Raw genomic sequence first — 27,498 nt, 5'->3', positions numbered from 1 at the left:
ATAATCTTAATTCAAGTGATAACGCCTGACAGTAATCAGTGTTGAGTGCTACTGTAAGGTTATCTCTGCCTGATTTAAATGTTTTAAAATGATTAACCGTTGAAAATATTAGAAATTTATAAAAGTAATCAAAAGTATTAAGTTACATTACTTTAATAAAGTAATTGAAAAGTTACACTACTTATTACAATTTAATAAGCTGTAACCTATTACATTTCCAAAGTAACCTTCCCAAAACTGTATATCTTTTTAGATGCTTGGTTCAGTGCAGCACCTGCATATAAAAGCAATTAAAATGCCAGTTTGACAACTGATAATGTGTTTTAACAAGCATGTGAACATTTGGACTAAAGTAAGATGCTTAGATGCAACACACTGTCTTATAGAAAGAATCAGGAGACATCTGTAGGGTTAAATATCAGATGTTTCAGTAAATATAATTGGTTCGATATGTGTTAAATGAATGTTGTTAAACCATGACCCCACGTAGCACATGTATGTCTGCATGATGTCTGTTAAAGATCGCTTAATCTGGAAAACATCTGCTGTGTACAAACATCTGATAGATGTCTCTAAGATGTCAGTTTTACATACATTCAAAATCATAAACATCTTACAGACATTTTCTAAATATCTGTGTGACATCTGATAAGAAACATCCTGTAGACTTATTGCACATAAGCAAACACTCTAAAAAATACTTCTTGCAGATATAAATGCAGATGTCAGATAGACAATAGGCATTTGCAAAATAGAACAGAAAATGTGAAAGTAAACCTTCATAATCAAGTTTAAAATTATAAGACGTAATCATAAATCTAACTTTTTTCCCCTAAAAATGTAAAATAATACTAAAATCGTCATTAAAATACGATACAAATTCTTCAAGTTGAATCTAATTTCTGATGGCAAAACATTCCAAAATCCAGTAAAGAGTTTTTAAGTAATGTCCTGACCAAACACGACAATATAATTTTCTTCTGCCCCTAATTATTTGTGTTTGGGGCTTTAGGTTGACATCAAGTTACATTTGTTTTTCCTTTTATGTATTTTTTAAAAATCAAACTTTAAACTCTCATTGCTCAGTTGTGTTGTTTGGAAACTCCAATTCCCATCACGCACGTTGCTACGCTCTGAACCTACGTCACCACGCCCCCTGCTGAGTGGACGCTGGGTTCGCCCAATGGCCGACCGCTCCTCGCGTTTCTCAGCCAATGGCTGCATTGTTGCTATGACATCTTTTATTTTTAGCCTTTCGCAGCACAGCCTCACATATGGCAACATTATTTCGCCAAATTAAATAGAGGCGAAGTGAAACAAACATAAACTCGTGGACATCTCTGAGACAAATAAAAATGTCAAATCGGCATGATTTTAACATTATGGAAAATAAAACAGTTAAAACATACTATAGTATTAATAGTAAACACGACTTTGTTCGCCTGTAAAATCGAGTATTATATCATTTTTTTTTTATCAAGTTTAAATGAGTTTAGAGCGTTTTAACACACTTGTGACCGCTTATCCTTCTGGGTGGGTTGAGTTATTGCGCAAGATCTAATCAGTAAGTAGTTCCAGCTGAAAGCACGTCATAGCGCAGGGCGGAGCGTGCGCGTGCGCTGCGATATAAATACGCGAGGTTGCCAAACAGTGAAGTTTCCACGGGTGCGTGTGGGAGCGTGGACACGTCATGTCATGAATTAAACGTAAAATTAAATTGAATTAAATAAAAATTAAAGTGCGTTTCAATCACACGTAACACAAGGCAGCGGTTCTCTGTGAAGGATTTCTTCAACGCCATAAGCACGAATAATTAATGATACTTGTGTGGTTAATGGATATAATAAGCGCAGGATATAAACACAAGCTTTGAATCAGTAAGTACTTGATTTATTTGTTTAAATTACCAGCTGCTTTCACCAGAGTGGCAGCAGAATTTATTGGTGCTGGACTTTATGTTGAACGGATACATTCATAATCTTTGTTTTTCTTTTGCATGAGTGATGAGTTGTCGTCCATTTTAGATTGTCATGAAGTAACAAATTTAAGGATACAATAATATGGTGCTGATTGATAATATTTCGCCTAAAGTATTTGCATGCAACTCTATTTGAGCTCAGGATGAATGTGTGTTTGCACAGATGTCCTTGGTTTTAATGGTGTGCTGAGATGACTAAAACAGGCCAAAGGTTTCCAAAAGCTGATTATTTCTCTGCTGTCAGTGTGTAATAGAGCCGCTAGACATGTATAAGCTCATTTTATATCTGAGTGTCAGAAGTAACTTTGGGGAACATGTTATTCCAATATAGTTTTTGTAAACTGGAAAAAAAAAAACAGTACAAGATGAATTATAATCCTTATAATTGTGGTTTTGAATTAAACCTGTCTGGTTATTTACCGAGTTAAATAATTAAGTTTTCTTAAAAGAAACCAAGTTTCTTTGAGGGAACCCCCAACACACACACACAGAGCAGCCCAACATGAACCGCAACTTCCAGCATCCCATCTGTTTAGTTTTACCCATTGCCATACAAAACCATTATTATTATATGTGTTGTATAATAATGTTTGGTTCAATTATTTAGTGTATGTTAAACATCCTAAAGTCAAGAGTCAGATTTTTTTAATGTGATTTATGGGGGTGAAGTGAATCTACTGAATGTTTTGTATAGGATGGAGAGTGTAAACAAACAATCAGGCTTGTGGATGATTGTTTAGCAGCGATACAAATAGTTTTCCGTCAGTAGCTTGAGCAAACTCTGACATTGAGTGACATTGAATGCACGAATTAAATTTTTTAAGATGGATACACGGCTCGTTTAGTTTATTTTATCAATTAGTAGTGTTAACATTTAATACGATTAAATTCACAGCCTCGAACAAAGATTTATTTGTAAACGTTACAACTGGCATTTTTATTCATGCGTTGTGAGTAATATAATTGCACAAGGAAAAACGTCAGCTCACTTAACATCTGTGTCCATGTATCTAAACCTCGTTTTAAAATGGTTAATAGCTGCACGATTAAATAACCGTGCTGGTATTTATGATTTATTGGCCAGTCTGTGTATGAGCGCGCTATTTAACGCGTCTCTTTTCTGAATAATCATAATTCGTTTCATGACATTTACTGGCAGTGACTGTCCTCAAATGTGCTGCAGCTCATCGCGGATCCGCCTCTATTAGAAATATAACAAGGGCGGTGCATTTATAAAACGAGCTTTAACGGAGCTTATCAGTGTTTTGAGAATGCGGAGGCGTCACATCAACATTCACACGCGTGGTGATGACGTCTGCGGCGGCGGGCGTGGTGCATGCCGGGAAGGGTAGTTTTTAACCCCTGCCTTCAGCAGCACCATTTTATCAGCATTTTACGCTCTGACACACAGTCAGAAGTGCTGCCTTTTTCACTGCTGGGACAAATGACATTCCCTGGGCTCAAAGTATAAATATATAATTGTAGAGCATTCCCTCTTAGTGTTTCTTTGAGCTAGTGTAAGTGGGCCTAGTGCATTTGGTGTTAAATTTTCCTCTCTTAGCCATGTAATCCTAAGTGCTTTAGCCAGAGGAACAGATGAGGGATTTCATGAAGATAATCATGGATTGGTACCTTGGCCTCGGCATCTGCTCAAACAAACAAACATGCATACTGACAGTCAAATTTTATGTGAATATTGTGTTTAACTGGTCTGTCTCTGTCTTTCCAAAGGCATTGAAGAAACTGGATCTTGGAGAGCTGCTGTCTTCATACGTCAGTGCTTCAGGGTGAAGATTTTTTAAATTCAGCTGGTCTCTGACAATCACTTTTAAGCAATTCCTCAGCAACCATCTGAAATCAGAGGCCCTTGCTTTTAAATTGACGTTTAAGCCCAAGATTAAAGACTTCCACCTTGATATTTGCAAGAGATGTTAGGATTCTAACTTGAAGGAACTTTCAAGACCTAATCAAATTCATCATGCATCTGGAGGTGAAGGTCGCGTTGAACTTCATAGTGTCCTACTTGTACAACAAGCTCCCACGCCGTAGGGCTGATCTGTTCGGCGAGGAGTTGGAGCGTATCCTGGTGTCCCGCTTCGAAGGGCACTGGTACCCTGAAGCACCTTTACGTGGTTCTGCCTTCCGCTGCCTCCATCTGGGAGCTCCCAGGGATCCTGTGGTGGAGCTGGCAGCCAGGAGGAGCGGTCTAGACACCGAAGAGGTCCGTGCCAATGTTCCCCCCGAGCTCAGCATTTGGATCGACCCTTACGAAGTGTCCTACCAGATTGGGGAGAAGGGTGCTGTGAAAGTCCTCTACACAGAGGATCCGCCAGGTTTAGGGGGCGACGCCGAAAGGTCTGACGTCGTTCTCAAAGGAGACGTGGAGTTCGAGGACGTCAAGAGTCTGGGCTTTAACCCAGAAGCTCAGGTGTTCGTGCCCATCGGTGGCCATGTGTCACCGGTCATGCTACCGTCGCTCTCCAGTTCGCCAACTCCTCTTTCTACCTCATCTTGCCCGGGACTGTTCGGCTATGCTACTCCCAGCACTCCCACGAATCCCAGCGCTCATTCTTCCAACACATCCACCCCGTCGCCACCAAGCGCTGGCCTTTTGTACTCTACTCCCAACTCCCGACCCACACCTCAACCGATCACCTTCACCACAGCCAGCTTCGCCGCCACCAAATTTGGCTCCACCAAGATGAAGAAATGCGGGAACCCCGGAGTCGCCTCCGGTTCTGGCGTCCCCACGGCCCCGCAACCGAGGATGATCACGCGCTCCCCCAGCACCATCTCCCCACCGGGTCTGGTCAAGCACAAACCCTTGTCCCTTTCCATGCACTCTCTAGCTGGACCCATCCCAAGCCAATTGTCTCCTAATGCCAAAGAGTTTGTGTTTCCCGCTTCCCAGAGGCCCCTCTACTTTGACGCCGAAGGTCCGCCAATGACGCCGTTCCAGGCTCCGCACCCGCAGGCATCCTTCGATCCGTTCTCCAGTCCACAACCAGGTCAAGCTGTGGGAATCATTGGAGGCAACAGTGGAATTTCCTTCATGGATAAGCCACCATTCGTGGAAGGACTCGGATACAACCTGCAGTATTCCGGCCAGGCTTTCCAACCCGTGGTTTTGGCCAACTGAAGTCTCAGAGTTGAAGAGATCCCAATGCTGAAACACTTTCCTTGAGGACAATTTTTTTTCGTCCATGAATTATTGTTATTACCACCCTGACAAATCAAGAGTATTATGACTACTAATTGAGTATTACTTGTGATCCGTTCGTTTGTTTCTCGTTTCATAATGTTGTTTTTTTTTTTTTTTTTTTTTTTTTTTTTTTTTTTTATGAATTGACTATCTCTTGGAGTAACCAGCCTCCTGTTGCACAGGTGTTTTTGCGTTTGTTGTTTTCAGTAATGCGTCACTTTATCGCCCAAATGTTTGTCTATTCTATAATCTGCTTTGATTAATGCTACTTTTTAAAATTGATTCTGGGAAGAAAAGCTAATATTCTTACAGAAGATTCTAGATGCCTAAGAGGGATTTCTGGGAGGGTGTTTATGTCCAGAAATATGACGCTCTGGAGATTACAGCCACGTTAACAGTTTGGTCACACCTCAGTGGTCATAATTGATGATTTATGGTAATTTTATGACACGTTCTCTGAACCGACGTGGGTCTCGTGCTCTTGAGCTGATGATTAAGAGGCAGCTCATGTCTAGTATGTTGGTTTAGCTTTAGAATTCTCCTTTTCAGTTTAAACACATTGAGCCAAATCCTGATGAAACCAGCCAGTGTTTAAACCTGTTTCTAGTGACATAGATTGAGGATTGATGTTGTATATTTTCATTCGGGCAGATCTCATAAGTTAAGACACCGAAGATGCACAGACAAAATGATTGACTGCGAGTAGTTTCGCACTCGGGTTCCCGATGCGTGAAGGTACTGGTTGGAGATTTTAATAACCGCTGGATGTCTTTGAAGGGATGGGACACGAGAGGTCATTAGCATTCCGGCACAGACTTGCATTGAATTTAATGTTATTTTTACATGTTCCAGAGGTCGTAAATGGTGGTTTCAAAGAGATGCTACAGGGAAAATTGCACTTCGTTTTCTCCTCTCTAGGACTCTGAATGTTACCTCATATTTTGGCTGCAGTGGCTGTGTTTTGTGAAGCATTTTATTGCACTGGGATGGAGGCTGGCATTCTAGAATCTTCTTGAAGGTAGGAGCCAATGCTGGCTTCCTTTATGACATTGCTTCCCCCTCAGCGTACCGTCCCGTCCAGCTGCGCACTTTACGCACCGGGCCTTTGGAACCCCCCGTAATGCCTCACAATAAACACTATGTGCTAGATGCTAAAGGTCCTTTACTCGCCCTTTAATGGCCAATTATGTCTGAACTATAGCTTGGTAATGTAGTTTAAAGATTGTATAAAAAAAAAAAATGAAGAACTTTCTAAGACGCTTGGGTGAGACTGTACTAGTTGTGACGACTGTCCTTGACATTTGAAATGTGAACATCAGCTTCATGTATATTCAATCGTTTCCATTGATTTCATTTGGGGTGGGGAGGGTTTAGATTTCTCTATAAATGCTACGACTGGGTGTATTTTTACATTTGTTTGTAATTTATTTACAATTTTTCTATATTTTTTCGTGTGTTTTTTCAAAAGAGTTCTCTACGGCATTTATAAAGCAAATTAAGAGATATATACGATGATGACATTAATATGTATATATTTCTTATGTTTGAGATCTTTTGTTTAGTTTCTTACGTGCTGAAGTTATTTTTTCAGAAATAACTATATGAATATAAATATATATATGCAAGATGAAATGACTAATAAAATGTGTTTAACAAAGTGCTGAATGTGTATCGTACCTTCAACGGGAGTCGTTCAGTTTGACACGGGTATTGACGTTTCTCATATTTTTAGGAGGATTTTGATTCTCTTGCGACGTGTTTGTTTTCTTAATATAGTTTAAGTATTCCAAAGCATGATGGTATATAAACCTCCTAGCATCCTAAATGTTTAAATCATTAACAGTATTATTGACCCTTAAATGCACAAAGATCCTCCTTTGATAATTTTGTCAGTGACTGTTGGGAAACCATTTAAAATTTTCAATAATTTAAACATTTTCCAATAGTATTACAATGTAAATGCAAAAAAAAACCCCCCAAAAAAATGGGGTCAATGAAAAGCTTTTGCGTTTCTAAAACAACTCTACCTTTGTTTCTTTTTAATGGAGTGTGATTTTGATTTGAATCGAATTGACAGAGTTTTGGTTCATTCACATCCAAAAACAGATTTATCAATAAGACGTGACTGGAAATGTTCTGATGAACGTCCAGTCGTACTTTCTTTTCTCAGCAGGTCATTGTTTATTTTTTTTGACACCGTAAGTGTAAAATTAAAACATTTCAACATGTCAGACCCTTGAGATGCATGTTGTTATAACCTCACTGTTCTCATGCAGCTGTATGAACACCTGCGGCTCGGAATAAAGCTCAAGGTCATGACCTCTCAGAACGCAGCCAATCAGAACACAGAACAGCTTACATGGGCTGTGTAGTTTTCCGATGTGTTCTAATGCATTGATTCTTGTTTTCTTTTTGGGAACAAAACTAGTTTGCGTACTATATAAGCTCTATTTCTAAGATTGCATTTGCACATTTTTTCATAATGTTTAAATTGGTCTACATTGTTTCTGATCATTAGAACACACCTGTCACATCTTTATGAAGTTTATGTGGCTTTAATGTGTATGAGAGTTTTTCACCTTTGAATTATTAGTATAAACTTAGACCAGATTCTGTAACAAATCAGTTCTGTAGAAGTAATTTTAATGTGATTCTGTATGTGATGCATATTTATGTCCATGTCATTTTACCCCAAATGTTAAAAATCAAATACTACAAACATTTGTAAAATATAGTTTTTACGAATTAGCATTTTTAATTAATTACCTTTTCAAAGAATATTAATGGTCCTGCAAATGGGTTTAAGTTTCATTTTGGGGGTGAAATATGAGGCAGACATTTTGATAAGATAAGAATACACACACACACACACACACACACACATATATATATATATATATATATATATATATACTATTGACTATTATTATTATTTTTCAATAGTAATTTCAATTTCATGTTTTTTTGTTTTGTTTTGTTTTGTTTTGTTTTTTTCAAAGCATTGACAAAGAAGCCACAACATTAATACGGTCATTAATATAGATCTTTTGTTTTCATGGAAAGAGTGTGTTTGAGAGGTGAATGTCTTTTATCACTCATAAAATCAAACCTCTACAGTCTTGGCAATGTATGAAATAAGATGTCAGAAAAACTGGAGGTAAATAAAAATAAAGCACTAATGGAAAAAGTCAAATCACATTTGTCTCAATGAAAGGAAAAAAAGCATCAACACTTAGATCAGTGTGAATGAAACTCATGATTGAGAGAATTAAAATGAAAATACTTATGCAATTTTCTTTTCATCACATTTATGTGAAGCAGGGTTATTAATGAAAACCCTAAAAAAAAAAGGACAAAAACATATTTATAAAAAAAATTGACATGAAAGATAACATACTTTTCATAAAGTTACGAAAATGCCATCACAAAGGTAAAAACAAAATTCCCCTTTAACTCACTTTAAAGTCAAATATCACCTCATAATTGGAAGGCTAATTTTTGATCAGATTTTTTAATTATTGATTAGAAGGTACTCCTGAAATTTGGACTGTGCTCCTCAATTTTTTTGTAATCAGTTTTTATAATAAATCTTTGAAAATCAAAATCTGGATTTGAATTTTTAATGTTATAACCTAAAGATGCTATGTGAAAGTTTGAAACAGAAAATAGTGGTTTTCATCTTGCCACTTTCTTGGTAAAGGAAACACATTTATACTCAAATTAATCAAAATGGATTTATAGCATTTTGGAACCAAACTCTTTATATATATATATATAAATTAGGAGATTTTTTTAATGTTCAGTTTTTTCCTGAAACTGTTTTCAGCTATGTATGAGACGATTTTTATTTTTTCAGTCTCAAGTATATGAAGCGTATTTCATTCACTTTCTTCAGACACATTCAGAGCAGTGTGTGTGTCTCTGAAGCAGATGTTATGTAACAACACTCGAGTGTGAGGATGATTGTTACGTAACATCACACTGAGAAAAATAACAATGAACCGACACAATGGAGGAAAACACACACACACACACACACACACACACACACACACACTTCCAGAGTACACCGAGTGGACAAAAGTGCAATTGAAAGCATGAGCAGATGTATTTGTAGACTATCATTTATGTGTGTTTCTACACAGAAGCTCATAAGGTCACTCTGCAGTGAGAGCCGTCATACTGCAGATGTGTGTGACCGTGTGATGTCATCATCGGCAGCCAATCACGGCGCAGATCCATCACGACCTCAGCAAGGTCAAATCACTGATATCCGACTTTATTAATATGCATGATAAGGGATACAGTCATAACATACTGCGTTACACCAGAGGAAAGGGACTTATAAAAACAACAGCACTCTTAAAAAAAAACAGTCATTTTTAAAAAAAAAAAAATCCATATATTTAAATGTTTTATTAAAGACGGAAACGAGTCAAAATGCTACATTTGAGTTTCATAGAGTCCAATGTAGAACTCAGCGTCTGGAGTCTATATGACAGATTATAACAGAAACCCAAGGCCAACGTCACAAATCGGCTGAAAACACAAACTTGGCCTATAAAAACAAACTTCATTCTTGTACATTTGGAACACAGTGATCAACAGGAGAGTTTGGTTTGGTTTGTAGAATTAAAATACAGAAGTAGAACAGAAGTAGAAAGAGTTCAAACAACAAAACTATCAAAAAATGGGACAGAGATTTTTCCATAAATGGAAGAGAAGGACACGCCCACTGCACAGTGTCACCATGACAACAGCATGCACTAACGACTCGTCAATATACAACAGATTTGCTTGCAAGTGCTAGAAACCCGTTTTACAGAAACACAGTCCTGATGGGTTACGACATTGTTTAAAATGCAAAAAATAAAAATGTGTCTGTATGTGTGTGCGTGTATATATTGATCTATATATATATAGTGTATTATATAATTATAATAAAACATGTGCGTCTATATATATATATATATATATATATATATATATAGGCACACATTTTATATATATTTGAACTATTATATATTACAACAGAGTAAAATTTAAGTTAGACTTGAAATTTAAGTTGCATTTCAGTTACATTACTTCAAAATGTTATATATTTTTAATATATTCTTTGTTGACACACAAATATAATATTTAAAAGCAAAAACAGTGAAAAGTAATGTAAATGTAAAATATGATCAGTCAAAAGTATATAACGAATTAAAAAAAGGAAAACAATTTATAAAAAAAAATGTAATTTAATTGTAAGCACACTTTGTGGTGTTCATGAATTTTCTGAGGGTTAAAAACATGACATGACAAGTGTAATCTATCAAAATCCATAAACACTGGAAGCACATTATTACTTTCTGCCATTTTAAAATACAACAACATCTTGGAAAACCAGTAAAAAACACAATAAACGTGAGACTCTAGTGATGCTAGTGCTGCTTACACTAATGTCATCGACTGAAGCAAACCATGCTTACGCCACAATGGTTTGACCAATGCAATAATTTATCTAAAAATGCATTATTGTTATTATTATTATTTTTTATTATTCATTAAAATGCAATAATGAACTCGTCATTTGGTAAGAATAAAAACAAATACATTTTACTCAGAAATTCATTACGCTTATGTTTTCAACTGACGCTGAGCTGCCCGACTAAAAAATTCATTTTAAATAAATAAAAAACACCTGTTAGAAACATCTAATCTGAGGTAAAAATGAATCGCACATTATTGCCCTGGATTAAACCCTGAAAACAAACCAGATCCAGTCACTCACAGTTAAACTCTTGCACAGACGCTTATGTTAAAATAATCGCCCCGGTTAACTGCCTGTGAAGACGCGTTTGAACGAAGCACACAGAGTTAAAAATCTGCATGATAGAAATGTCACTTTTTACATGATTGAGATCTTTCCGGAAGAACGACACTAGTGGACAGACACAAGCGTGTATTTACAGACTCTTCTTTCTTCTGACATCTTGTCTTCGCAAACCGCGATCGTCCGATCCGTTTTCACAGAATAAAGAAAGTAATTGCTTCATATCGAGGGTCATGCGTTTGTTTTCTGCAAAAAACCTCTTGTACACAAACATTAGACGACGTGTCGAGTGCATAAAAGGAAGAAACAGGTTAAAAACTAGCCGAAAATAGTTGGAAAGTCATTTTCCACGACTAGACACTCTCAGTTTGAACGCTAACTTGTCGTCTTGGCGGCTTTTCCAGTCGGTCTTCATACCGAATAAACCTCTTACAAACTCACCGCTCGGGTCACATGGGGTCGTGGAGAGAGCAGAATGAGGTATGAGGAGGTCAAAGGTTATGCTGTGTTATCATGTGTTTTGTGTCTTCTAGACCCTTAAAACGTCCTCTTAAAAGCACGCGCTCGCGTCATTCTCGTCCACCTCCCGCGCGGCGCCGCATTACCCACAATCCCCGGCTGCGTAACTGCGTTGTGAATTATAAGGGAGACTGATGCGTGGCGGGGTGAAACGTGTCCCTCACAGCGAGCCGTATTTGGCCTCGTACAGCGACATGATCTTCTTGCAGCGGCCGCAGTCTTTGCGCAGCTCGGCCACTTCCTGTCGCAGCGCGGCGTTTTCCCGCTCTAGGAAAGCCGCGCGGACGGCGATCTGGTTCTCTTTAAGACGCCGGGCATCACGCGAGCGCTTCGCCGCCATGTTGTTCTTCTTCCTCCGTGACCAGTATTTCTCATCCTGTGGAAAAACGCAAACATCACGTTACTGAAGCAAGTAAACTTAATTTGGACTGTTTTTTATATCATTTAATGCTTCAAATCAATGAGCTAAAGCATAGAAAGAATGTAGCTTAGGTTTGTTGTTTTTTTATATGTTCATATTTTAATTTATGTTAAAGCTTTGGTCCTTTTGTTATGTGTATCTTCTTTTTCTTAATGTATCTATGTAGTTTTTTGGTAATTTGACCATATTTTTGGTAAGTTTTCTATCGATTCAGTCTCACCTTCGCCTCTTCAGGAACAAACACTTTCTTGGCTTTCTTGATCATGGGTTGTGGTTTGAGCTCGTCCTCTGAGAAGCGATGTTTCCGTGGATTGAAGAGCTCTCCTCCGGGAACGCTGGAAAGGACCAGATCCGTGGGGTCCGGCTGAAAGGGCACGTTCACCTCGATCTCCTCCGGGTCGGTCGGAGTAGGCGTCACGCGGTTGGGAGTGACTTTGGATTCTGGCAGGTAAAAACAGAGTGATGTACAGCCGTTATAATATAATCATCAGATCAAACCAATGACCAGAGAAAATTGACAGCATGACTGACAGCATATGATCATCATGTTTACTCTAAAGCTCCTACAGCACAACATTTCTAGGTCAATGAATCTGATGAACATTTAATCGACAGCAGAAACATCAGTCAGTCAACAGGTCAAACTAACTACCAGCAGCTGGTTAAAGGAGAAGTCCACTTCCAAAACAAAGATTGACATATAATGTACTCTCCCCCTTGTCATCCAAGATGTTCATGTCTTTCTTTCTTCAGTCACAAAGAAATTATGTTTTTTGAGGAAAACATTTCAGCATTTTCATTTGAAAAAAAATACAATTTAAATACTTTTTTAATTTTAAACGCTCATCTTGCCTTTCTCTCCCTGAACTCTGTGTATTCTGGCTCAAGACAGTTAGGGAATGTCGAAAAACGATTTTCTCCCTCAACTTCAAAAATCATTTTAAAATCATCCTACATCGCTGCAGAAGTACCGACCCAGTCTTTGCAAAGTAAACATGCAAAGAAAATCAAACACCCTTAACAAAAAAGGTAAAACAGTGAACAGGGAGAACATGAGATGGGAGTTTTTTAACACCCTAACTGTCATGAACAGGAACAAAAACAGTCCAGGCAGAGCAAGACATGACAAGCGTTCAGCATTAAAAAGTATATAAATTCTATTATTTTTATCAAAATAACCAATCGTTTCGCTACATAAGACCCTTCTTCCTCGGCTGGGATTGTTTACAACCGCATTTGGGATCGTTTGAAGAAGCATTTAAACTGCATTTTGGAAGTTCAAAATTGGGGCACCATATCAGTCCATTATATGGAGAAAAATGGTGAAATATTTTCCTTAAAAAACAATTTCTTTACAACTGAAAAAAGAAAGGCATGAACATCTTGGATGACAAGGGTGTGGGTACATTATATGTGAATCTTTGTTTTGGAAGTGGACTTCTCCTGTAAGTTTCTGTTTCTCTGCTGGTTTAAGTAAGTGTACATGTTTGTTTTGACTGATAAATTGACAGTCTGTAGGTTCAAACTGCATGGATTAATGTAGAGGTGTGTGAACAATAACCAAATGTTTTATGTTAAAGAATCATATGTTAATGCTTATTTTTAGATACACCAGATCATTCATTTATTCTTTTTTTTTTTGGATCTTGAATGAAAACATCAGATAAACACTTGAGTTTAAAACTAAAGACTCAAACCAGTCAAAGTGATATCAGAAAACTATGGAAACTTGTCAACAAGTCAATTTGAAGTTTTTATCTGACAATTCTGATTTCTTTCCTTCACAATTGTCTTTTTTTTTTTTTTTGCTTCCTGCCATGGGGGGAAAATATTGAAATTATGAATATTTATCTCACAATTCTGAGTTTTTTTCCCCCGTTTTCCTGTTTCACGATTTGAAACAATATCACTCATCAGTGTGCAGAAAAGTAAGAAATTAATTTTTCTATTAAGACATTTTTTTTAAGGGAAAATAACTGAGAAAGTGTAAAGAAGTAAAATGTGTGAAGTGCTTGCATAAAGAGTAGTTTGAAACCACAATTAATAGTTCCTAAAACTTTCACTTGAAAGTTAAAATTTGCCTTAAAACTTGAAAGAAATAAAGATTTGAGATTTGTGCTGATAAGTTATATTTAATATTCTAATTTGAATATTCTGCAATTCTGATTTTTTTGGAAATCAATTCTGATTTTCTTTTCTTGCAATTATGAGTTTATATCTTCATATATGAGTTTTTTCCTCTGAATTGCTTTTATATACATCTCACAATATAATTAGAGTTACAATCTTACAATGCAGTTGTCATTGTTTTTGTTTTGTTTTATTTATTTTATTTTTGCACACCACAGAATACAACAAATTATGCCAATTGTAACATTTTATCTTATTTTATAATTTAACTTTTTAAGCTCTTCCTCATCATGATCTGAGATGCATCCCTTTCTGTTCTTTTCCATTACTGCATGTTTTGTTTCACTTGTAAGAAAATATGGTCATGCTGACAAAAAGCTCCACAATTATTTTACTATATGCCAGGATATAGTGCATGTTATTGGCCTCCTAATGCGATCGACCGTGATTTTTATGATATTATGTTTCTGACCTCAAGGTTGCGGCTTTAACAAATGATTTCTACCATGTCTACGGTTACGCAGTTTAGACCATCACACCATCCATACCAAACACCTGCTTACAGAGGAAAAAAAACAATATTTGTGAAGCTACTTTGAAACCCCAGTCAGTCAAGTTACTCTAAAGTCAGTCAGCTACAATCTAGCTACGCTTCTGAAACATTATTTTGCTGAAGCTGTCTAGGAAGTCAGAATGTTTCTGTCATAAGTAACATCATGCAATCAGAGGTAAAGAAAAAAAAAAACAGTGAAACATGCTTGTTTGTCACCTCACCTGTTGTCGTCTCAATGCTCTCAGTGAGCGGGTCATCCTCAGGCTCTTCGTCCTTGTTTTCCTCCTCAGGCATCTCTGGGACGGTCGCCGGCTCATCGGAGCTTGCGGAGGAATCCTGCGTGTCGCCGTCTTGCCTCTCCACCTCAGGACACTTGTTCAGCTCCTCCTCCAGCGTGACGGGAATCTCGTTCTCCAGCAGGAACTCGTCCAGGTCCATGTACTCCAGGTGGAAGGTCTCGCCGTCGTACGGGATGGTTTTGTCCCAGATGGCAGGGGTGAGAGAGGCGGAGACGCCTGAACCGCCGCTGCCACCGGACGTCCCATCGCCGGTCGAACCCTGTTTCTCCTTCTCAATATCTGTCAAACAGCAAAGTAGTAAGTAGTATGTAGTAGAAATTTCAAATGTATTATACATTTTCTACCAAATACAATAAAATAAAAACAAATAAAATAAAACAGAAAGATACAATAGATTAAAATCATAATTTAGTGATACATATTTACATAAATATACATTTATTTACCGTTTTTAAGGTAGCAAGTAAAATTTATTTATAAAGCACATTAAAAATGAACACAGCAAAGCTGTTTAAAGTGCTGAACAAAATGAAATAGAATTTCTTAATTTCTCCTCTTGATTTTGATGTGAACTTTGAGCTGAACATGTTCTCGACAGGGTTTTGTGACATTCAGACCTTTAGACATCCAGCTTCTCTTTAATTTTCTGCAGTTTAAACTGTTCACATGGCACATATGAGTTTGTTATCAGTAACTAGCCATTACCTAGCCAATTTAAATGCCAGAAAGGACTTTCACCCTTTTAAAATGACAAAGTGTGCAATAGATCGACCTAATGTGGGTTATTATCAAGCGAGATATAAGGAATAAATCAAATCTACAGATCCTAAACGAGTTTCACATTACAGAAGAGGAAAAAACACTAACATTAATGCACAGTATTATAACCTGTGGAAACTGTGAAAGTAAAATATATTACATTGATGATATGACTATACCATAATGGTGGTACAATTCTTGTACCGTGTTGTTTTTATGATACACAAAGGTTCTTCAATGAATACCCTGGTGAAAAAAACAGCATATGCTGGTAGGTATGTTTTGATGCTGGAATGCTGGTTAGGTAGGTTTTGATGCTGGTTTAAGCTGGTCCTTTGCTGGTTCATGCTGGTCCTTGACCAGCAACATGACCAACAAAAAACAGCAAAGGACCTGCATAAACCAGCATCAAAACCTACCTAACCAGCATATGCTGTTTTTTTTTCACCAGGGTATCATGGTACCAGCACACAGTACATTCTTAAGTATCCACAATATACCATAGTAGCAACTACCACATGGCATCTTCTGATACATAATTTCACCATTGTTTTTAGCATGTTAGCCATTCAACATGTGTTAACACTAAACAAAATATTTAATTTGACGTTGTTATCTGAAGCGATTTAGAAATAGGGGTTTTCTGGACATGTATTATGATATTTTTGGAGTAACTTGCAAAAACTACCATTTAAAAATGACAATATATTAAAATTAAGCCGTATTTCCGTCTGATATAGTGGATAAACGCAGCACTTTTCTAAGGGAACTTTCTGTTCTTTTGAGCGACCAATGAACGCGCAGCTGTAGAGGTGAAGCCAAGTGCACGACTACAAACAAACACGCGTTAAACTGAACGGGTTGTATGTGTGATTTGTATTTTGGCAGATTTACGGTTCTCACCGTCATCTTGATCCTCCAGTATGTTTGGAGGAGGAATGTTCATAATCTTCTTCAAAACAAAAGCGGACGATTTCTGTGGACCGATGGCCACCGTCACCGACGCCTGTCCGGGCATCATTAGCGCGATATTATTCGAGGAATTATACAAACGTCGCTTGTGTCCGTTAATCCTCCTGTTTCGGTTTGAGAAAATACAGCCAAAACAACCCCGTAGCGATTCACTCCAGTACTGGTCTAAACGCTCACATATTCATGATGAACGCGAAACTCGAAGCGCTGATTGGTTACCGCGCCAACGGCTCATGAATATTTAAACAGACAGGACGAGTAGTGATACAGTTTTTAAAGAGCCCAAGGCGGGTTCTCAATCTCTGATTGGTCAAATGTTAATCCGCTTCATGCAGCGCTACAACAATGAGCGGAGAGAGGCGAACGAGCCTCTTTGTTCCGAAAACAGACGAAGAATGTCCGTATAATGACACGGGAAACATGCAAAATACACTCAGCTTTGGCTTTATTAACTAAATGCATCAGAAAGTGGCAAATCATATTAAATTATTTTCACTATTTACAAACGGTTACAAACGGTCAATATCCATATAGCACTTTCAAGTCAGCTTCTTTGCACTTTAAAACATCTTTTTTAAAGACAAGAAGTGTGTTTATGTGCTAAAACAGTTGTATTTTTCCACCCTAGCGGTGAGCTCATGTCTTCACACGTGCTGCCAGCACAAGGGTACACTGGGTGGGCGGGGCTCTGCACGTGCAGAGTACAGCTGCCCAAGTGCGTGCGCGGGAGGGCGCCCTCGCTTGGCAAGAACTGCGAGTTTTTATCATCACTGCAAAGGTGTTTACTGTCGCATTGGGTCTCAGGGATGTTCCCCATATGAACTAGATGCATAAAATAACAAAGACTGACATTTTATTCTAAGTCCTCTGAATCCTTGGGAGCTGTTCATTCGTCAAATAGTCAACTTTTGTGATACCTTTTGTCATTTTGGAGCTACCCAGTCCCCATTGTCTATATTAAGAAGATGTTTAAGTGAAGTCTGCTATGCAAAGAATGTGTTTTTTTGTTTGTTTGGTTTTTTTTTTGTTTGTTTGTTTCTTTCTTTCTTTGTTTTTTTTGTTTTTTTGACCTGAACATTTCAACCTAATTTGACATAATCTTGTCTTAAATGGCACTGATCTGCATGAATGTGTATTGACTGTGTTTATGTAATGACTGCTCAGATATCAGAACTATTTCACAGAGATTACAGGGCAAATTCATTCATTCATTTTGATTTAAACACTTTCACAGCTACTGATCAGTAACATGAATGTGATTCATGTATTGGAGTCAGAGTGAGAGATATCTGTACTTCATGTGCAAAGAGGTTTGTATTTTGCTTCTACTCTGTGATATATGGCATTCACTCAACGATATTTAGTCTGAAACTTCAGTAACAATCACATTTTAAAAATCTAAAATATCCACCTTATCTGAGAAATAGTTGAGAAAAAGCTGAACCTGCTCTTCCTGATATTTGAGAACTTTACAATCAGTTTACAGGTCCTGAGATATTTAATCTCACAATATTGCTGCTTTTAATCAGTTATTTGTTCTGCTGTTATTTCCCAGACTTTGTGGATCAGGAGGAAGAAGCATTTCTACAAATTTAGATAATAATGTAAACCATTATCTTTATACTGTACTTGGACAAATGGGAATCTCCGGGAAAGGCTTGAAAACCTGCTGGATGTCATTCAGCATAAAAATCACTTGTATTAGATATTTTTAAGTCCAGTACTGAAGTCCAACTGCCAGTCCAGTTTTTGTTTGTTTCTGTCAAAAGTCTATTACTCTGTATTTGAGTCCTCACCCCATCTCTTTACTGACAAGTTATAGTTGTTTAATCATTTACATTACAATACATTAACCTAATTACACTTGAAATTATGTGCTACAACAACAACGACAATCAGATTTATGGTTATTCATATCATACAAACATTTTGAAAGGGTAATTCTTGTTTTAATTCCAAAAGGTCACAGTATTCAGGAAAGTGGAGACTGAATACAGCAAGTGGTACTGGAGTCTTCACAGTGCCATGATGGAAACTGAAAATAAACTACACAACAAAATTGAAAATGAAACAATTCATAAGGTTGAGGAAGCTGATCTTCAAAGTGAACTGAAGGAGGCAAGTGAAGAAGTGGAGAAATCAATCTCTGAATTCTTTGAGAAAGACATAGATAAAGATATACTGATTCACTGGAAAACATCATTTGAAATCAAAATCAGAGCTTCAGGAAAACATTGTGAGAGAAACAAAGAGGAAATTAAATGAGATTCTTCATCAGCAAGATCTGAAGAAAAATACTAATGTTTAGAGGACAAGTCATGAAAACACCCTCTATAAAAAGTGCAAACAACTTGCCTTAAAACTCAAAGACAAAACAAGGAGGAAGAAACACTTAAGAGTTTGATTTGATTTGGGAACAGAGTGTGAAGAAGATCATCAAAGACACTCCTGCAATCAAAGACATTAATATAATGAGAGATGTGAGAAAGATCCTCAGTAACATCTATACAATTGCTCCTGTAGGTCACTGGAGAGTGAGCAAGGATATTTTTACTGTGCCCAGTTATTCAGGTTATGTAAAAGTAAACAGATCCAGTGGATTAATAGGATGGTTATTCTCTCTCTAAAGAAGATGAAACCCAAATAAGATCTTTAGTCACAGATGTTGCTCATCAGACAGACAAATTTATTATTTCTTTTAACATTTCAAAGATGGGTTACAACATCAGCTGCATTCAACAGTTTGCAGGTCACATAAGGCCAAAAGTAACAAAACATGAGGAGGGACCAGTGAAATGTGTTTAAAAAAATTCTTCATGGATTTACTGTATTCCATCTTTAAGAGAGCAAACAAGATGATCACTGACCAACACAGACTGTTCAGAAATGCTGATAATCCTGTTCTCTATTTGGAGAGGAAGAGAGAAGAGTACTATAGTATTTTCCCGAAATACTGTCATGAAGCAACACCAGCTGCTATTTTTGGTGAGATCATCAGTCAAAAACTTAAAGAGCCCATTGAGCAGAGTGTCTACAAGAAGACTGCCAGAGATCTAAAAGATGAAATGAGAAAAAACTGTGAAACACTAAATGGAAACAGATCAAATCTGGAGAAACACATCCTGAAGACACTGGCAGAAGAGGAGGATTTTGGCAAATACATGAACTACATTCATAATCCCAGAGATCACTTCAAGAGTTTCATCAGAGATGAAGTCAGTCGCTACATCACTGATCAGTTCAGTGTCAGTGTTTTACCCAAGATGAAGGAGAACATTAAACTCCTGCAGCAGAAGATCATGAAAGCAGCTCATGAATCTACTGAATATGTTCAAGTGAACAGAGGAGATGTTGGTTTGTGGTTGAAGAGTTTCACACAGCAGATCACAGAGCTGATCTTCTCTGAAAAAGAGCTCAGCGGAGTGAAACATGATGATGTTGATGATTTCAGCTTTCTAGATGTGATAAGACAAGAACTTCATGCTATACTGACTCACATCAGCAGGAGATTTAACAGAAAGACATTTCCATGCAACTGACCCAGCGAAAGTATGCAATGGTGGCGGAAGGTTTCCTGCTTGTTCTGCCTTTTCTGTATGCAAAGTTATTAAATTTTGGTTAAATTCTAATCGGACTCCATTTTATTATGTCCTTGAATTTAGGTTAGAATGCCAGTTATTATTGATCATTGAAAGGATAATTTATCTAAACATCTGATTTTTGTATTTAACTCATCTAACTTCACTTATCTTGTTCCTATACCACTTTGAGTTTCGTACCATACATCTTGCAGACATCTGCCAGATGTTTGTGTACAGCAGATGCTTTCCAGATCAAGTGATCTTTAATAGACATCTTGCAGACGTGCGTGTGCTCTCTGGGACCAAGTAGATAAACTTAACTTCCTCTAATGGTAACTTTATATAATCATGCCATAATTTTTCACATACACTTAGTTATAATAATATTACAATAATCAGAGGTTGAGGCTGACCTGAATTTAGGTTGGTCAACAACACACTGTTGCTCTAAATGTGGAAAAACAAAACAAAACAAAACAAAACAACAACAACAAAAACAATATAGCCTCTATAGTCTAAGTATACATAACTAATGCCAATGTGTTGGTCAGAGCTCTAAAACATCATTTTAGTCCGTTACTAACCCAAGCGTAGATTTGCGGTGTTATAGACTTAATTAACTAGACTTAATAATCTCAGAGTAAGTCTGAATAATTTCAAATGTAACAATTTCTTATCAGTCAAATATATATTATGCCAATTATATAGCCAATTCAGAGATATCAAATCAAATCAATACAAGACATTAAATTTTCAAAGAAGAATCTAAGAGTAAAAGATGCATACCTGACTTTAGGAAAATAAATAGTGTCCACATACTTCATACTACGGGCACATTCTGGCTTACAGAAGCACCTTGATCTTCTCGCAACATTCACTTAAGTACCTCAGACCAAGACAAACATCCTCCAAAATGGAGACAGGAACTAACAATTGCAATTTGCATTAATTAAGTGCCAGATGTGATCATTTACACCTTTTTGGGGACAGGTGATAATTTCCATGAATGACACTGGGAAATGGCATACCCTCTACAGTGAGCAAAATATCTCCTAACTCTTAGGATCTGTTTTACCTTTTAGTCTAAGATTGAGATCATTGTACCAGTTGCCTTGAGACTATTCAAATGGTACCAAACATGACTGTGAATATCACTTGGATTCATGTAGACCATTATATTATACTATTGATCATTCTGAGTGAGCTATGTGGAGGGAGGATGGGTAAGACAAAGGAAAGGGATGAAAAAGGAACTAATGCATAGGTGAGAGAGATGTTTTTCCACATATTCTCTCATTGAGACGAAGTAACAAATGTCTGTATATTATTAAACTGTGTGTGTATTGTCCATATATCAGAAGAGCAAAGTGTCTGAGGTTCTGTAAATTTGACAATATAATCAATGTAATCAATCAACAATGTAACCATTAATGAAAACATTCTGGAGATCCACATTTATCACTGTAATATGTTAATATTGTGATAACAATGGTTAATCTCACAAATAGAAGTTTGAGTGAACTAATTAACAAGCTAGTGAAGCAGTATACTTAGTTAAACTGAAAGTGAGTATTGTGAGTCTCAACACAGATGACTATTATTGATCAGAGGAAAATTTTGTAATAACTGAAGCCATTGCAGTCTGAGTGCTGTCATACTGACACTACTGATGGTGTACCTGGTGTGAAACAGGGTCCAGGGAAGCAATAGAACCAGGCCAGACTCTCGTCCTCTCCCTCTCCGCTAAGTGATGTTTTATCAACAAATTTTTCATCTTCAAATTTAAGCTTTGGTTGTTGTACCTTTCCTTAAGTCTTGGCTTCAATTTGCTGATTTGAGGAAATGTTTCACAGTATATTTGTCAGTTGATCCTTCCTGAGCCCTTATGTACTATTCTGATTTCTGACAAATTTCACAGAGCAATTTTGGACAGTTAACCCTTCACTGATTCAATTACATCACAATTTTGATTTGTGAAAACTTTCACAGTTCAGTATTGGTCAGCTGACCCTTTCCTGGGTCATGTAAATCACTATTCTGATCTGTGAAAACTTTCACAGTTCAGTACTGGTCAGCTGACCCTTTCCTGGGTCACTAACATCACTATTCTAATTTGTGAAAACTTTCACAGTTCAGTATTGGTCAGCTGACGCTTCCCTGAGTCACGTACATCACTATTCTGATTTGTGAAAACTTTCACAGTTCAGTATTGGTCAGCTGGCCCTTCCCTGAGTCACGAACATCACTATTCTGATTTGTGAAAACTTTCACAGTTCAGTATTGGTCAGCTGGCCCTTCCCTGAGTCACGAACATCACTATTCTGATTTGTGAAAACTTTCACAGTTCAGTATTGGTCAGCTGGCCCTTCCCTGAGTCACGAACATCACTATTCTGATTTGTGAAAACTTTCACAGTTCAGTATTGGTCAGCTGACCCTTTCCTGGGTCACTAACATCACTATTCTACTCTCTATTTCTTAGTAAAAGTTTGTCTCAGCAGCTTTGTTAATAGGTTTTAAGAGAAAACTCTTAGCTAAAAACTTTTACTGCTATTTAGGAGAACTCTTAGTGGTAAAATAAAATGTTCTGTGAATACGGGCCCTGATCCAGGGTGATTCACGTATGCTACATAAGGGTTATTCATATGTGTTATATGTGCAGCAGCAGTATTTCTTACATGTTCACAGCATGTTGTGAATGTATTAGCAGTAGCAAGTCTTGGTACTTCAGGCATGTGATCAGCTAGAGACAAAAAAAAGCAGTCAAATCTGACCACGCCCAAAGTCACACCCCTAGCACTCATTATTAAAAATATATATTTCTTTGAAAAATATATATGTTCTTTGAAAACTTTCACAGTTCAGTATTGGTCAGCTGGCCCTTCCTTAAGTCACGTACATTTATTTAAAAAATAAAAAAATAAAATAAAAAATATAACTATCTGTCTGGTGGTTTCATATGCATAAAGCAATATATGCTTTAACATGCTTTATAATATTACCAAAGACAGTTTTAAAAACACAGCTTGAAACTTCTTTTTTTTTCCTATGTCACAAACACGTAACGAATTCCATCAAATTGTGGGGCAGGGCTTTTCATGTCTAGTCAAAGGTTTTGATTTGTAATGTGTTTTTGCAGCGTAGAGAAGCCAGTCACAAACATATCTGTTAATTTATTTAACACAATGGCCAATCAATGGTGTTTGGTCAGTTTTTGTTCGTGAATCCTCTCATTATAACAAAGAGTACACACAGTGTAAATAAAAGATTCACTGTACAGGGTGGAGAGAATATTTAATTATAATGGAACTTCAAGACATTGTGTTTAAGTATGCTGACTGACAGCTTTTTAGTAATAAGGGCCGCTAAGAACTCTCAGTTTCAGTGTCCTTATTAATTAATGGCTTTTTGGCATGTTCCAAGATTGTTTGTTTTGGTTTTTCAATATTTGAATAAAGTATGCAGATGCTGCTGGAAAACCAAAAAAATGTGCAGGAGCTGGAGGATTATTCCAAAGAAGAGCAGGCAGCTGAACTGCTCAGGACAAACAAAGGATTCATAAACAGCTATCACAAAAACATAAAAACAGTCATGGATCCAGGAAACAACACACAGTATTAAGATACAAGTGTATATAAACTTTTGAATGGAATCATTTTTATAAATTCAGTCATTATTTGGTCCTGTGGAGTTTAAATAAACATCTTTTTGTAAAATAGCTTATTCAGGTCAGTAGGGATAGGGATGCACCGATACCATTTTTTCCAGTACTCGCCCGGTACCGATACTTTTATTTTTGGTACTTGCCGATTCCGAGTACCGATACCAATATTTTAAAATTTACCAGTAAATTTGTAAAATATTGGGTACAGAAACTAAAAGAATATGTATTAGTTGGTTAATTTCATTTATCAAATAGATACAGTCAAACCAAAATTTATTCAGATACTTTTTCTCACATTTTTCACATTATCACATTATCATAAACAGTGTACTGCACCCACTAGTAAAAAAAAATATATATATATATATATATATCAGAAATTAGGTGGTGTTTATCTGGTGTCTGAATAATTTTTAGTTTGACTATATATCCCTTAGTTATTCTTTTACACTTAATTATGCCCATTAAAATGTGTTTTGTTACTTTCACTGTTCATTTTTTTGTTTTGCTCTATGGTACATCATCTTTAATTTAATAGCATTAAACTGCTCCATTGCAGCGGCTCAGTACTGTAATGATGCGTTTTGTTGTAATAATGCAGGGAACTACTCGTTATGAATCTCCTAACTCTGATATTTTCAGAAATATAAGTCACGTTTTTTTAATCTGAAACATGCTGCCATTTGGGCTATAAATAATGCAGACTCAAATAATGCAGAAACACTCATGAAGCCAGCAAAGCATGCGCAACGCACTCAAGTACAGTACAGCCTAGCGCATTTCACACAGAATGTTAGTTTCACTTTCGTCGTACAGTCGTGTCTGCTTAAGGCTGAAAATAAATGATGTTTATAGTGAATGCCTTTATAAGTTTTGTTTCATATTTACGAATTTGTTTTAATCCAAAAGATGCGTGTGCTAAATACGCGAACATCAACAAAGATCACACAACAAAAGTGCGTGCTCTCTCTTTCTCTTTCTCTTTGTCGCTCTCCCTCTCTCTCTCTCTCTCTCTCTCTCTCTCTCTCTCTCTACCGTTAAATAACTTGTGCATTGCTTTACTTACTTGTATTTGACATATCCGACCAAACTACAAACTTTCCAGTGATGTCAAGGCAGAATCTTAACTCGACAAGCCGTGCATCTTCGCCGCCGCACGCTCAATCCATTCTGCGTGCTTTGCCTTTAAGCTCGCGCGGATCAGCTATACAAGCGTAAGCGTTGATACTGAATATTTAACATTATATTATTTGCATACATATACTTCGTAGACATCCTTAATCCAAACTCCATTCTGCTGTCTGTTGTTCTGTTGTCGGTGTTTCTTTGCCTGAATACGCACTTGTCACATGCTGTGTGGTATCGGCCTTTGGTATCGGGGCATTTTAACGAGTACGAGTACAGTACAGGAGCTCAGTATCGGGCCCGATACCGATACGCATCCCTACTAAATGGTTAAACTAATACAGTTTTATGAAACTATATATAATTTTTTTTTATAAAACTAACATTTTGCATATTCTGCAAGGGGTATGTAAACTTATGAGCACAACTGTACATGATCATTGTACATTAAACTTAAACACCCAGAAACCAATAAGACAAACTCAACGCCTAAAAAAGCCTAGTTCCTTAAATAAAAGTTAGAAACTTACTTTTTTTTAGTAGGTCACTAAAGACCCATGATCCCTTGGTCACTAATACCCTTCCCACTGAGCAAACGACGTCCAAACGACGTCATTTCAACGTCTTTGTCGGAATATAGACATGATCTGCACGTCGGGTGGACGTCTCATGTTTGTTGGGTTGGTGGTCCACTGGTGCTTGGCGATGTAGTGAGGTCTTCTGAAACAAAACAATTGGTCGGTGTAAGAAATTAAACATTATTTACTACATTACTCACATAATGACATACAGTACTTGTCTAGTTTGTAAACATTACAATTTGTAAATGTTCACAAAGAGCACTCTTCAGCTCACCAAGGCTGCATTTATGTGCTCAGAAATACAGTAAAAACACTAATAGTGTCAAAGAGTTCTAAAAATAACTGTTTAAAATGTTTGTAAAAGACATTTTAAAATGTAATTTACTGCTGTGAAGCAAAGCTGAAACTTCTGCATTATTACTGAAAATAAGTATATTAGAATGATTTCTGAAGGATCATGTGACACTAAAGACTGGAGTAATGATGCAGAAAATTTAGCTTTGATCACAGCAATCAATGACATTTTAACATATATTTAAAGAGAAAATAGTTCATCCAGATTGTAACATTTCACACTATTATTGTTGTACTGTATCTTTGATTAAATAAATGCAGCCTTGGTGAACAGAAGATACTTATTAAACACATTAAAAAATCATAATGTTTCCAAACTTTTGACAAGTACTGTATGAAAATCTGTAGAAAACCATGTGTGAACTGATGCCATTGTTGTTTACAACAGCAAGAGAGGACACATGTGCAGAAGGCAGTATAATCAGGAAGTAAATAAGACTAAACACAACTTACACTGCCAAATCATGCTGGTGCCTAACCTGAAAGAAAAGGAAATGTCAAATTTTAATCCTCCATCACAAACAGTCAATCTGAATTCCTTAACCTTACAGTAGAGTTCATTACTATGTAGACGTGCCACAATATCATACAGAAATATCCATCCTAATTTTACAACATGGCACTTTTTTTTTAATGTGAGAGACTTCAATAGCTACTACAGGCAATCTAAAACTATATCTGCACTGCAAACCAGCATGCAATATATAGAATAATAAATTAATTAAACAAAGAAATACCTATTTGCAGTTTTAAACATCAAAACAGACCATTTTCAATTCAATTTCCAAATGGATGTGCCACTTTTAGGTGTCACTCCCCAGCAAACATGCCCACGCGGGCCCGCTGTGGGTTTACTGTGGGACAGTTCGGGCAGAGCAAGCCCACACTAAACCCGCTGTGGGACCCCTATGGGCTAGCCCATGTGGGCCCATAGTGGGCTTGCCCGTTTGGACCCCCATGATAGTTTTCTGTGGGCAAGCCCGCAGTGGGCTTACCCACACTAAACCCACTGTGGGCCCCATGTGGGCTAGCCCATGTGGGCCCATAGTGAGCTTGTCCGTTTGGGCCCTCATGATGGCTTTCTGTGGGCAAGCCCACAGTGGGCTTGCCCATGCTAAACCCACTGTGGGCCCCCTGTGGGTTAGCCCATGTGGGGCCCATACCAGTTTGCTCAATTGGGGCCCCATGTGGTTTTTCTGTGGGCAGTCTTGTTAACAGCAAAAGACAGCTAACACTAAACTTTTTAAAAATGTTTTATTATTGGATTCTAATCAAAATTGTTGTTTTTTTAAATTATTGTTATATCTACATGCAAATGTTACATTTAAAATTGTATTTCTGTGACAATGGCAGTAAAATGTAAACAATAAGTTTAACAACAAGTCCATAACAAAAACTGAATACAGTTGTACTCATGAATTTACATACCCCTTGCAGAACATACTAAATGTTAATAATTTTAACAAAATAAGAGGGATTATGAAAACTTATTTTTTATTTAGTACTGTCCTGAATAAACTACCCACACGGAAATAACCTATAT

General features: G+C 37.1%; 2 protein-coding genes across 2 annotated transcripts; one reads left to right on the top strand and one right to left on the bottom strand.

The window, feature by feature from the left end:
* The first annotated feature begins 1,647 nt into the window (after nucleotides 1-1,647).
* Nucleotides 1,648-6,738, top strand: LOC127162880 (protein Tob2). The gene is made up of 2 exons (XM_051105797.1): nucleotides 1,648-1,877; nucleotides 3,710-6,738. The coding sequence occupies exon 2, from the start codon at nucleotides 3,957-3,959 to the stop codon at nucleotides 5,115-5,117; it is 1,161 nt and encodes a 386-aa protein (XP_050961754.1). The 5' UTR covers nucleotides 1,648-1,877; nucleotides 3,710-3,956; the 3' UTR covers nucleotides 5,118-6,738.
* A 2,695-nt stretch (nucleotides 6,739-9,433) lies between these two features.
* On the bottom strand, nucleotides 9,434-16,827 carry tefb (TEF transcription factor, PAR bZIP family member b). Its single transcript, XM_051105804.1, has 4 exons — nucleotides 16,583-16,827; nucleotides 14,843-15,199; nucleotides 12,159-12,379; nucleotides 9,434-11,893 (listed from the first exon to the last, which is right to left on the bottom strand). The coding sequence occupies exons 1-4, from the start codon at nucleotides 16,698-16,700 to the stop codon at nucleotides 11,678-11,680; spliced, it is 912 nt and encodes a 303-aa protein (XP_050961761.1). The 5' UTR covers nucleotides 16,701-16,827; the 3' UTR covers nucleotides 9,434-11,677.
* Between the last annotated feature and the right edge of the window lie 10,671 nt (nucleotides 16,828-27,498).

This window comes from Labeo rohita, chromosome 3 (genome assembly GCF_022985175.1).
Source record: "Labeo rohita strain BAU-BD-2019 chromosome 3, IGBB_LRoh.1.0, whole genome shotgun sequence".
NCBI classification, from domain to species: domain Eukaryota; kingdom Metazoa; phylum Chordata; class Actinopteri; order Cypriniformes; family Cyprinidae; genus Labeo; species Labeo rohita.
This window is presented reverse-complemented; position numbering and strand designations above follow the sequence as displayed.

Excerpts from the sequence above, each read along its gene's own strand:
- LOC127162880 (XM_051105797.1), top strand. The coding sequence starts at position 3,957 with ATGCATCTGGAGGTGAAGGTCGCGTTGAACTTCATAGTGTCCTACTTG.
- tefb (XM_051105804.1), bottom strand. The coding sequence starts at position 16,700 with ATGATGCCCGGACAGGCGTCGGTGACGGTGGCCATCGGTCCACAGAAA. Across the intron at positions 15,200-16,582 it reads ACTGGAGGATCAAGATGACG|ATATTGAGAAGGAGAAACAG; the intron begins GTGAGAACCGTA and ends GCTGTTTGACAG. Across the intron at positions 12,380-14,842 it reads GAGCATTGAGACGACAACAG|AATCCAAAGTCACTCCCAAC; the intron begins GTGAGGTGACAA and ends TTTACCTGCCAG.